The sequence below is a fragment of the Thamnophis sirtalis genome, unplaced genomic scaffold (assembly GCF_051295495.1).
Source record: "Thamnophis sirtalis isolate CommonGarterSnake01/CBP01778 unplaced genomic scaffold, rThaSir2_p1.2 scaffold_6, whole genome shotgun sequence".
NCBI classification, from domain to species: Eukaryota; Metazoa; Chordata; class Lepidosauria; order Squamata; family Natricidae; genus Thamnophis; species Thamnophis sirtalis.
Genome location: NW_028261386.1, coordinates 76,657,374 through 76,670,313, shown reverse-complemented (window position 1 = coordinate 76,670,313; position 12,940 = coordinate 76,657,374). Strand labels below are relative to the sequence as shown.

Below are 12,940 nucleotides of genomic sequence, written 5' to 3'. Positions count from 1 at the left end.
CCTTCTCTCCTTCCTCCTTTCTTCTTCCCCTCTTTTCTCCCCTTCCTCCTCTCTTCTCCTTCTTACCCTTTCTCCTACTCTTAATTCCCCTCCCTTACTTCATCTGCTTTTATCTTTTCTTCCTTTCCCTCCTCATTCTTCCTCCTTTCCGTTGTTGCCCTTGCTTATTTGTTTTCTCTGGTAAGTTTTTGGAATTCCTCGCCTTTTTTCTTTACCATAGCAACAGGATGATGACAGAGCTGTTCAACATACTTGCACGGGTAGTTTTCTGGAGTTCTTCCATGGGTATGAGGTTCTTGGGATGCCCATGATTGACAGGTTTTTCCTGATTCGGTCACTCCTACATTTCCTCGATAATCTTCTCCATTTCCCACAAGACATTGTTGGCCCGTAATAGCTGGTGGAGATGTAGCTATATTCACAAACGTAATATAAAACAAATCAGCACCATCAGAATCTGTATGCTAAAAATGGCAATGTCCTGGCAGTCCACAGATGTAAAAAGCCAAAAAAGCTTCTGTATATAAAAAAAGTATTACAGGTAGTCCTCCTTTAGTGACTGCCTCCCTTAGTACCATTTGTAGTTACCACAACAATAAAAAATAACTTTGTGAACAATCACTTGTGAACAACAATCATTTATGACCTTTACAGGTCTGTAAAGCAAAGGAAAGCTGAAGTAAGCTCATAAGCACAGTCACAGTTTCACTTATCGACCACTTCACTAATATCAGTTGTAGTCACTAAATGGAGACTACCTCTATCACACTTCCTACTTTGGAAATATAGACATATAGAATATATATGTGATATAGACAAATAGAATATTATGCAATTCTCTTAAAAGCTAATTAGAAAGAGCGGCTTTTAAGAGTATAGCCTATATATTCCATTTGTATAAATTTTTCTTTTATAAAAGAGAGATCACAGAATAATAAGTTGTACTGAATTAGAATGTATGGATTATGGCATAGAATAATAATATTCAAGTTACATGTTACTGTATATTGTAATGCCTTAATTATAGTACAGCTATTAATAGCCAGCTACCGTGTTTCCCCGAAAATAAGACAGGGTCTTATTTTCTTTTGACCCCTGAAATAACCACTTGGCCTTATTTTTTGGGGGGGTCTTATTATTTTTGAGGTGCAGGAGGCGGTGAGCATGGTCACCTCATGGCTGCTGCTGTGTTGCAATATTTTCAGAGAGGGCTTATTTCCAGGGGTGGCAGGGGTGGGTTTCGACCGGTTTGCACCGGTCCCTGCGATCCGGTTGGTCGCCAAACCCGGAAGTAAGTAACTTCCGGGAACGGCGAAGCCCCCCCCGCGCCCGCACGCGCCCGCACACCCGCGCCCGCCCGCACACCCGTGCCCGCTCCTTACCCAGTTTTTACGAATTCTGCACTTCCACGCATGCGCAGAATGCATACAGCGCCTGCGCGATCCTCCAGGAGCAGCTGGAGCATCGCGCAGACGCTAGTACGCATGTGCGCGCCGCGTGCATGCACACGCGCGCCACGTGCGTGCACGAGGACACCGCCGGCCTCGTTCCAACCGAACCGGTTGGAACGGGGCGAGAAACCCACCCCTGAGGGGCGGGCTTATTTTAGCACCTGTGCTCAGAAGCCCAATTGGGCTTATTATCCGCAGAGGTCTTATTTTTGGGAAAACAGGGTATGAAATTGAATACTGAATAATTGTTTGCCTGTTAGCAAAATATTTAGATCAGGGATGTCAAACTCAATTTCATTGAGGGCCGCATCAGGGCTGTGTTTGACCTAGGGAGCTGGAGTGGGTGTGGTCAGGGTGGGCATAGCCAGCTTGATGTCACTCATGTCAGGGGCACCTGTGGTGGCACAAATGCTATGCCAATGAAAACGGGCTCCCAAGCTCTGTTTTCACTGGCAGAGGCACTGCAAACCGGTCCTTTGCTGTTTCCAGGGTGGCTCCATGGGTTAGATCTAAGCACCCCTTGGGCTGGATCCAGCCCCCGGGCCTTGTGTTTGACACCCTGATTTAGATTAATACTTCACTTGAACAAAGCTACAATCTTGGTGATTTGGTGGTTATATGATTTAATATATATTCATATTACTGTGACAGTGAGGGAAAAAAACCCACCCGTATTGCCCGCTATAAATCTGCTAGGGAGCTAATTTTTATTTTCCAAATTATATCTTTCCCCCTTGAGCACCATTAACAATGCCTTTTTAAAATCTGTGTAGTTGAGTTTGCCAGTTATGTGAGGCTCGGCACTATGCTTACCCATTTGAAAAATCTGCAGCCAATTTTATAAGATTAAAAGGAATCCCGCAAACTCTCCTACTTTAAAACATTGGTTTCTCCACAGAATTGTTACTATATCATAACTATTTGGGGTCAGTAATTACATAAATGATACTTACCGCACCGTGGAATGCTACAGAATTCCCAGCGTTTCGTCAGGAGGGAAGTGAAACACCAAGGACGTGGCTCACCATCTGGATTACGGCAGTAATTTGAAATCAGATTCTTTTCTGGAAATCTGAATATTGGATGAAAAAGTAGAAATGTCTGCCTGCCATCTCTTGACAGGTTGGGATTGAACCCAATGGTGTTTCAATGTTGACAGAATGGTGCTTACCCAAGATAATGTATACCTGTATTCCCCTTCCACACTACTACATTCTATGATCTCAAATTTCTTCCCGTTAATCTTTTCTGGTAGTTCAGAGCAGGGGTTTCCAACCTTGTGGACTTGTGGACTCCAACTCCCAGAATTCCTAAGCCAGCACTGACTGAGGAATTCTGGGAGTTGAAGTCCACAAGTCATAAAGTGGCCAAGGTTGGAGACCCTTTGGTTCAGAGGATACTCAGAGCAGGTTTGATGTGTGGGAAATAAAAGCAGAGGAGAAAAAGGAAAACTCCCTTTCATAACCAGAATTTCCTTTGGATGTAGCCCAGTACAGGTAAGCCCTCGACTTACAGTTCATTTAGTGATCACTCAAAGTTACAACAGGCTTGAAAAAAGTGACTTATGACCGTTTTTCACACTTATGACCATTGCAGCATACCCATGGTCATGTGATCAAAATTCAGATGCTTGGGAGCTGACTCATATTATGACAGTTGCAGTGTCCTGGGGTCACATGATCACCTTTTGTGACCTTCTGACAAGCAAATTCAATGGGGAATCCAGATTCACTTAACAACCGTGTTACTAACAACTTCAGTGACAAGAAAACAACAACTGTGGCAATAAAAGTCATAAAATGGGGCAAAACTCACTTAACAAAGTTGTGTTGAGGACTATTTGTGTGTGTATGTCAAAATCCAAGATAGTAAGGCTAGTGTAATTGAATGCATTGATTGTAATCTGTAAAAATGGACAATGACTTTTATTGTGGCATCACACCTAGGGTCTTGACTTTCTTTAACCACCTGCCCTCTGAATTGATATCTCTGCATGTCAAATTACATTATTTCTGTTCAGATTACATCGTTAAGCTTAAAAAAAAAAAAGGAAAAAGCAACCAAAGACTTATTTGTTAGATGCCAAAGCTTTAGTGCTGATACGGATGAAAAATACTACTTTCAGTCACCCTAATGAAAGTAGAAGTCTTTCCAGTGAACCATATGGGCTCCTTAATATATTACATTAAAATAAAGTATGTAGTTATTTTTATTTCCAAGGAATCAGCTACCTGAAATTATTTGTTTCCCACACACACTTTGATGTTTCCTCATATGTGGCTAATAAGGACCCATGAGTGAAACTGAAGCTTGTAGACTTACTTGGAAGGAATGTATCCATGAGTGTGAGGCTCTTGAGAAGCCCATGCCTGGCAGGTGAGCCCAGATTCTGTTGTGGAAACTTTGCCTCGATAGTTTTCTCCACTGCAGTGCATACACTGCTCTGTATGGATAAATAACCGAGAGTGAAGAAGCTTTATCCTATTAGATTATTCCCCCCCCCACCTCCTCCTCTGCATGGTAGGAATCATGATGTCCAAGTCTTCTGCTTTCTTAAATGGGATCTGTTATCCTAGATTGCTCAGCCGTCACATTTTTCATTTTATAAGGAATCTAGAATGGTGAGGACTAGTTCTTGAAATTGCTTTGAGTTAACTCTAAACAAAAATTACAAATTAATATTTTCATTTTGTCTTCATACATGCCTAATCTACACTACAGTGTAAATCATGGGCGTCAAACTCAATTTAATTGAGGGCTGATTGCTCCCAGCAGTCTCCAAGACAGAAGAAATATAGATATATATATATGTTGCAATTGTGCTGATAAATAAATAAAGGGAGACTAGTATAGATCTATTTCAAGCTGTTTAGCTAGCCATCAGCTAAATAGCTTGAAATAGATCTATACTAGTCTCCCTTTATTTATTTATCAGCACAAAGGCAACAATAAAAATAATGGCTTTCTGTCGTGATGGTCTTTTGTGATGAGCCGATAGACAGAGAAAGGAAGCAGTATGCTTCCTCCCATATTTGGGCATACCAGGGGTTGTGCCACAATACATACATATGTACGTACGTACGCACGCACGCACGCATGCATGTACTTACATACGTACGTGCACACACACACATATATACATACATACATACATACATACATACATACATACATACATACATACATACTATTACTCTAGGCCTTACACGTAAACACATCTATTGACATTGTCTTTTGATTTATGAAATGATTTCCTCTTTTTTGTTTTTGTCTTACGAGAATCAAATTTGGGGTGGTCAAATATGGGCTGATATACAATTTTTTTCTGGAAATTTATTTTTTGGTATATTTTTTCATGCACTAAATCTTAAGGGACGATGATAATCTTTAGCACTTTGCAGCCATAGCATATTATAATAGGACAAATAGGGAGGTTTTCTCCAGTGTATTACAAAGTTTATATGACACTGTTCACAGAATTTCTCACTTTGCTCAATGGTTTGCAATTTCTGTATAAGTCTGGCCTTTATGTAGACATGCATTGGTGTCAATGGACCAATTGGTGCCTAGAGGGAATTTATTGCAATAAAGTTCATCTCCATCATACAATAATTTTGCCTAGTAGAAAGTGCTACTGCAATGTTTTTTTTCTAAATATTGTACAGTACAGGTAAGAAAAATAAGTTTTTCTACCTGTATGTCATTGAAAAGTACAATACTTTGCATTCAAATTTTTCTTGAGGAACTAAAATTCCAGTGTGTGCAATTCTACCTTCACATTCAGGAATGTTGCAAAAATCATATCTGATTTCAGGATTTGTTGTATAGCACCAGGGACCTTCACTATCATGATCTGGATTTCTGCAGTAGTTTTCTTCTAATGAAGCATTAGGATAAAGAGAAGGTGTATAACTAATAAAAACAAAAGAAAAGACAATTGTTACTGAAGTCATTTTTCTCTCTCAGAGATTCAGAAGATTAAGCTATATTAGACAACCCTGTGACTCATTTAATCATCTGTTGGTAGTAAGGTAGTGAAGTCTGATTTGATCAGAATGGACATTGAATTACTTTTGAATGGCATTGCTATCACTTTTCTTTGAAAACTAAAGCAGAAAACATCAGTTGATTAAAGAAGAAAGACCCAAATGAATAAACAGAATGATCACAGGCAAGCAAAAAAGCAGCGAGAGTGGTGGGAACTTCTGACTTCCTGCAGGCTTCCCCATTGACTTTTCTTGGGCAGAAGCTGGTAAAGAGCATCATAAAATATGATCACATGACCCCGGGGATGCTGTAATGGCCACCACTTTGCAAATAAAACTGATCTGAACAAGTGGAAATTTCAATTTCACTGGAGTAAATGGGTCCTAGATATTTTACACATTATTTGACATCAGGGTTGGACAAAGAAATTTAACAGGACACAGTCAATAAGAGTTTAACCTGTTAAAAGAAATCTGCTGGAGGCTTCCCGTACTTTAAACAGGAGAGGAAGCTAGAGTTGAAGTTACTAACCTTTTCCCCTTCCCCATCCCCATCCCAGGAGGAAAGGGGATGGTTTTAAGGGAAAGTGCTTCTCTTTAGAGGTTTCACATGAGTAAAAGCATTTCTTTCTTGCTTATACCATTGCTTTCCCCAATATTCTACTTACATAATTGCAGCATGCTACCTGGGGAATTCTAGAAGTCAAAGTCCACACATCATAAATTTGCCAATTTTGAAAAGCACTAAATTTACCATATACCATTTTTGATATACGTATCTCCCAAATTGTCCTCCAAATCAAACTTTAGTAATACAGACTTGCAACTTTTAACAAGTGTCACAAGTAAACAATGTCACTTAGCAGCAGCAGCAGCAACAACGTCATGCGCATCCATGGTATGAAGTTTTCCTGGCAATGATTCAGAAATGGTTTTAGCTCTTTTTAAGAACATAAAAAATGGGCCAGAAACTGTCATTCACTATGATAATTTTGTAATAAGTGAAGAAGAGAGCAATACTATAAAAACAGTGTTTTAAAATGTATTGAACATGTAGTAATTCAAAGCTTTTGGGAATAGCTTTAAAAAACCAACAACAGCTATTTCATACAGCTGGAGTTCAGATATATTAGCATTTAATCATATTTTCTGCAACATGTGGGAATAGAGAGAAGCCAATGGAAAGCTTAGTTGAGGCTGACTAATATGCTTCACTGTATTCTATGCACTTTCAGAAACCTGTTCAGTAAATTGCTCTTATTAATGAGACAAAAAAGCAGATCGTAGAGTCGCCTCAGTGAGGTGGGCAGCTTCGAAGTTTAATTACAAAATAATTTAAAAAAATCTCTATTCAAAAGACCGTGTTGAATTCAATACAGCTAGTCCCTTTCAGATAAGCCAGCAGAAGATTGCAGCATGGCTAACATTTGTTGAATTGTGCTACACGTGTTTCTTACAAAAATTCAGGTCAAATCATTCTAAATTCATATGGCTATAGAAAATCGAAGGCTGTTTTGCTGAGATGGGAAAAGGCCATACTTGGGATTATGAGGACTCTTGTCAGTCCATTTCTGGCATACAACACCATTCCGTGTTTTTGATTCCGTTCCTCTGTAGTCCACTCCAATTCCAATTCTGCATTCCAGGAGATATACTGAAAGAAAATGTGGTTATTAAAAATTGCTATTGTTATCCCAGAGCACCTTTCCACCAAAGAAAACTCATTGCTTACAGATGGAACTCCACCCCGATGTGATCAAGTTGAACATTTTAATATGTGGCCTTCATGTTCAGTTGAATTGGGGGATCACAACCTGAGATCATGAAATTGCAAACCTTGGATTACAAGTAAATGTTTAACAAACTTACCGTAGTTAAAAAGGTAAAGATTCTCTCAAGCTGAGCTTGATTTTTAGGGACCACATGGCTACAACATGGAAAAAGTATGTCATTATCTTCTTCTGCTCTTTTTTAAAAAATCTAGATTGCAATCCTGAGATTTTCTGGTGGTCTCCCATCTAAATGCTAGTCCTGATGCTGGTTGGCTTTTTTCAGCTTTGCCAAGGTCAGTTAGGTTCTACCTCTAGCTATGGTCTCAAAATTATTACCAGGGGGATATTTTAATTATGATTGTTCAAGAGGAATGCAATGCAAAATCGGTGACTAAATAACCAGTTTTAATGTTAATTCAACATAAATGTAAATAAAAGCAAACTTTGTTTATTTTTTAAAATGCTCTGATTTCCTGATGCTCATTCTCTGAGCACAGAATAGAAATATGAGCTGAGAGACAAATGAGTGATTATCCAAATGCAATTTAAGGGATGCTTTAATCATAACATTGGTGACTACCTCAAGTTCTCTTTCCAATGGCAAATACAGTAAAGGACATATAGGATGCCATGAAAAACAAAGAAATAGAGCAGGGGTGTCAAACTCAATTTCATTGTGGTTAAGCTTGGGAGGAGGGTGGGGGTGGCTGACTGGGTGGATGTGGTCAACTCGGTGGATGTGGCCACTTGACGCCACTCCCCAAACTGCTGGCATGTTTCCTCTTCACATTGGGTAAATGGGCCAACACCACACTGGCCTGATCTTTCCTCTTCACACTGGGTAGACCAGGCCAAAGATATGGTCAGTATCAGTGTCATTGTGACTTTGAATGGTCACTAAATGAACTGTTGCAAGTTGAGGACTATCTGTACATTTGGATCAGTTAGAAACCCCATCAACATGTTGCATTCATCCACTATGATCTTGTAATGCTTTCTGCGTTTACCAAGTTACATGAGTTACTGATTGGTGAATTTTATAGGGCTGCTGATTGGTTTATATTTAGCTGGGCTTTGAAACAACAGCACATAAACAGTTAGTTAGTTACTTGCTTCCTTCCATCATTTTACCATATCACAACCAATACCTTGAATTGAATCACCTTATAGTCTTTTTCTCCTGAGGTCAAAATTCCTGTGACAAAAAGAAAACACCACCTGCAAAATTCATACTACCCCAACTTCCAAATTTCATGAATCGTCATGGTGCCTAAGGAACTGCAAAAGTCATAATATCCCAAAATATACACTTACTTCGCTTTTCAAAGAGAATGGCCCCTGCTTTTCTGAACATAGACGCTGTTTTAGTATTGTCGCGCAACGTAATGCATTGCTGCTCTTTCGCTGTAAATAGAAACGCTCTGTGGAAAGGGCAGAGAAGAGGGACACTTTCTTAGACTTCGAATCACTTTATCGCCACGTTGAATGTACACTAATTGGCATACATTAAAATGAAATTTCATTGCGTACATCTGTCAAAGGGTCACCACCTCCAATATGCACTACATAAACATGACTGACTGACTGACACAATGAATGAATGAATGAATGAATGAATGAATGAATGAATGAATGAATAGTATGCATATGCCCACATATATTATATGACACAGAGAAAACACAGTCTAGTTCGGATGCATACATGTACATGATGAGAAACTTTAAATGTTGATCTGTATTTTATTTAGAAGTATAGTTTGCCCAATTTGGAGGCACCTTCCGACTTACCATAAAATAACAGGAGCAAGATACATTAAAAGGAAAAGGAGGCGGACAATCATAAAATAGCAGCATTAAACCCAGTCTACATCGGATAAAATGAACTTTGTATAAAGAGCTAGGAGCTCCCATCTTCTTCTGTACACCTTTGTATCTTCATTAAATCTACTTGGAAATCTAGATTTGGAGCAGAAGAAGAATCGCTAAGAGGCAAAAGATGCTCCTGTGATGGAGGAGATTGTTGGATCCAATCCTAATGCAGATTAAAAGTCAATACTTAATGCATAATTCTGAGGATACTTTTACTGATTTTATATAGCAAGAATGTGGCACTTGAAAAAGAAGAGCCATATTTAAAAAGGCAGTAGCTGCATAGTGATATCTGCTGTCAGAAACAAACCGCAGTTCAGTACAAAAATCACAAGAGTCCTTAATGCAGATAGTCCTTGACTTACAACAGTTCCCTTAGTGACCATTCGAAGTTACAATGGCACTGGAAAAAGTTACTTATGACCATTTTTCACACTAATGACCGTTGCAGCATCCCCATGGTCATACAATTGACACTTGGGTGCTGGGCACCTGATTCACATTTATGATAGTTGCAGTGACCTGGGATCATGTGATCACCTTCTGCAACCTTCTAACAAGCAAAGTCAATGGGGAAACCAGATTCACTGAATAGCCGTGCTACTAATTTAACAACTGCAGTGATTCATTTAACAAATGTGGCAAGAAAATTCATGAAATGGGGCAAGACACACTTAACAAATTTGTCTCTTAACAACATCAATGTTGGTGTCAATTGTGGTTGTATGTTGCCTGTACAGTTACCCTCAATTTACAATTATTCATTGAGTGACCATTGAAAGATACACCGGAACTGAAAAAATGTGACTTATGACTGTTTTTCGTACCTGGGACCTTTGTAGCACCCCCATGGTCAGGTGATCAAAATTCATCCACTTGGCAACTGGTGTGTACTTATGTCAGCTGCAATGTCCCAGAGGCATGATCATTTTTTGCGACTTTTTGACCAGCAAAGACAATTGGGATGATAGATTCACTGAACAACAGTGTTACTAACTTAACACCTGCAATGGTTCACTTAATAACTATGCAAAAAAGGTCATAAAATGGGGAAAAACTCACTTAACAACTGCCTTGCTTAGCAGTGGAAAGTTTGGGCTCAACTGTGGTTGTAAGTCAAGGATTGCCTGTAGAGTTGTTGCAGTACATTGCATTGCATTGTATCAAGCTCTCTAAGTGTTAGCTGAATTCTATCTTCAATACTGTCATTCATCTCTAAGGAAGTTTTCAGATAACCAGCAACAATCAAAACAACTTGTTGAGCAACTCTCATAAAATGCAAGACTCCTTTGATTACCTGCAGGTAAATGCTGTTTCAGTTTCACATTTGATAGCACAAGCTCCTTTAGTTAAAGTTCTATAGATGGTGGGTTCTTGACCAAGGATCCAAGCACCATCTGTCCTTACATAATTGTCCAGAATATTTCCTTGAACTTGAAGAGGAAAAAAAAGTAAGAAGAGTTTAGAAAGTAAAAACACCAAAGACACACTTTTCATCAAATGAGAAGCTTCCTTCTGCTTGCAACCACATATGTCAGAATGAAACTAGTGTTTCCTGTATGCTTTTCTGTTTAGAAATTAGGAATTTAGCCAATAGAAATGATTTAGCACATTTCTGTGGTTTTGATGCTTTGAACACACTATAAGAACACGTTTCTCCCTAAGAACCTCACTCAGACGTCAATTGTGGGTTTACACGGTCTGAGCCATTTGGCCTTGATCTTGATCTCGCAGTCCAAATCTCCTGATTTTCTGCAACAGTTTCTAATGAACTTCGGCATCTGACACTGGGTGAGTTGGTGATTGGAAGCTACTGATACAGGAGAGAAAAAACCCTAAGTGACAGAAACCTTTCTCCTTCTGGAATATCTAACAATACGCTATATAAAGTCAAAATACAACTAGGGTATGTTGAAAATTATTCTATAGAAGTTTTATCTTCATTCTGGTTTAGGATGAAGAACAGTTCTAATGGCCTTTAGGATGGCTGCTGAATTACTGAATTACACATGCTCCTGCGGTCAGCTTTGCTGTATTCAGAAACATTTACCATAATTTTCAGACTATAATACACCCCAGAATATAAGATGCACCAAGATTTCAAAGAGAAAAACAAGAAAAAAATAGTTTTTGGGCTCTGTGCATCCGGTTTTTGTTCTCTTTAGTACTCAGGAGCACTCTGCCCAGGCCTCCCAAGTCTTCCGTGCGCCCCATTTCTGACCTCCCAAACTCCTCAGGAGTGCTGTTTTTGCTCTCTCCAGCCCCCAGGAGTACTCTGCAGCCCTTCCAAACCCTCTGTGCCCCCGTTTTTGCCGAAAATGGATGCACGGGAGGCCACTAATTAAATCTAGCTTTGTAGCCTTCCTGCCCAGTAACATTATTTTTAACCAACTCTGAGACATCTAGAGGAAAAGAAGACGAATATAATCCAAGGGTAATAAATATTAATAGAAGAGGCAATGTCATATATGATATTGATGTTTCATCTTGTTTTATATGAGTGGTTCCTAGAATATTGAACGCTACATAGCATACAGGACATAATTTGCTAAATTTTAGGTACAGAAACTCTCACAAAAAATGGGCAGAGAGTTCTTCAGCCCTTTTCTCTTAGCATTATTAGTTCCTGGGACTTTACAAAAATCAGATCTCATTGTAATGTAAGATTTTAGAAACAGAAATGTAATTATTTCGTATTTTATATATAAAGTTAGTAACATCAAGCATTTATCCAATATGTGCTCATTCAAACTTCCAAGGTTAAGTCCAACACTCATTAAATATGATATTTCTGAGACTTCTATTATCTCAATTCTTCTGAAAAGCAGCAAAAAAGAAACATACCTGTGCAGAGAAAGAAAACTAACCTAAATATATATTTGCAGCACTCCATTTTGGGACACAACTTCAGCAAGTTGTGTGCTGAAAGCTCTGTGTGTCTGCGGACAAAGTTTTATTGACTTAGCTTAGTTAGACAAGCCTTGATCAAAGGAAATTAACCAAATTGGATTAAATATTCTCTCAGTATTTTAGGCCTCTCTTCTCTGGTCGAAATGTTCAAACATTACCTTGAATTCATGATCTTACAAAATATAATTTAAATGTTTGAATTGATGAAACAGAAAGGTAGAAGACCTCTCTTTAGATTTTCTTATTCTGAAATTCTCCTTTCCTTAATTAAACATGAAGTATAATTAAGAAATATAGGTGACCAGACAGAGAGACTGAAAAGAAGAATAAGATAGGATAGGATAGGATAGGATAGAATAGGATAGGATAAGACGTGATAGGGTAGAGACACAACCTAATCCAACATATAGCAGCAAATGAGTAAATGTCACTTCAAGGGGAAATGGTTGGAAATCTGCCAGGGAAAGCCTTTCAAGTGACAGAGCTTTAAAATATTAACTTTGTCTCCCTTTGTGCATATGTGTTTCTTGCTCAAGTATATTCAAGCCAATTGTCATCTGGTAGAACATAAGGAAGGAATCAAGTACATGCAGTTCCTAGTACAGAAAATATTAAATCATGATTGTTAGCCATTGTTGAAATTTCCCCTTTAAGAAACCATGTCTTCTCATAGAATCTTTTCAACTAAACATATATCTAACTTTTCTTAACAATCAAAACTTGATTTTCAATCCTTAATGTAATCCTGAACATTCCATTAGAGAGAGGTTCCCTGAGGATGGGCTCCAGCATGAGTCCAAAAGCTCAGAAGACTAAAGTTCTGGCCACAGGGACCGACCCAGATTGGATCTTGCAACATTATCCTGAGATATGTATATTTGTCTTCATTCATAATCCTGGACTCCCTAAGTATAAGATTTTTTCTGTGGGTTTCTCTAAAGTTGTATAGATA

General features: G+C 38.7%; 1 protein-coding gene across 1 annotated transcript; it reads right to left on the bottom strand.

Annotated features, from left to right (window-relative positions):
* Positions 1 to 149: 149 nt before the first annotated feature.
* Positions 150 to 10,859, bottom strand: LOC148045032 (plasminogen-like). Its single transcript, XM_087719010.1, has 8 exons — positions 10,775 to 10,859; positions 10,376 to 10,511; positions 8,524 to 8,630; positions 6,977 to 7,091; positions 5,224 to 5,363; positions 3,774 to 3,894; positions 2,405 to 2,523; positions 150 to 412 (listed from the first exon to the last, which is right to left on the bottom strand). Exons 1-8 carry the CDS (start codon positions 10,857 to 10,859, stop codon positions 165 to 167), a joined length of 1,071 nt encoding a protein of 356 aa, XP_087575136.1. The 3' UTR covers positions 150 to 164.
* Positions 10,860 to 12,940: the final 2,081 nt, after the last annotated feature.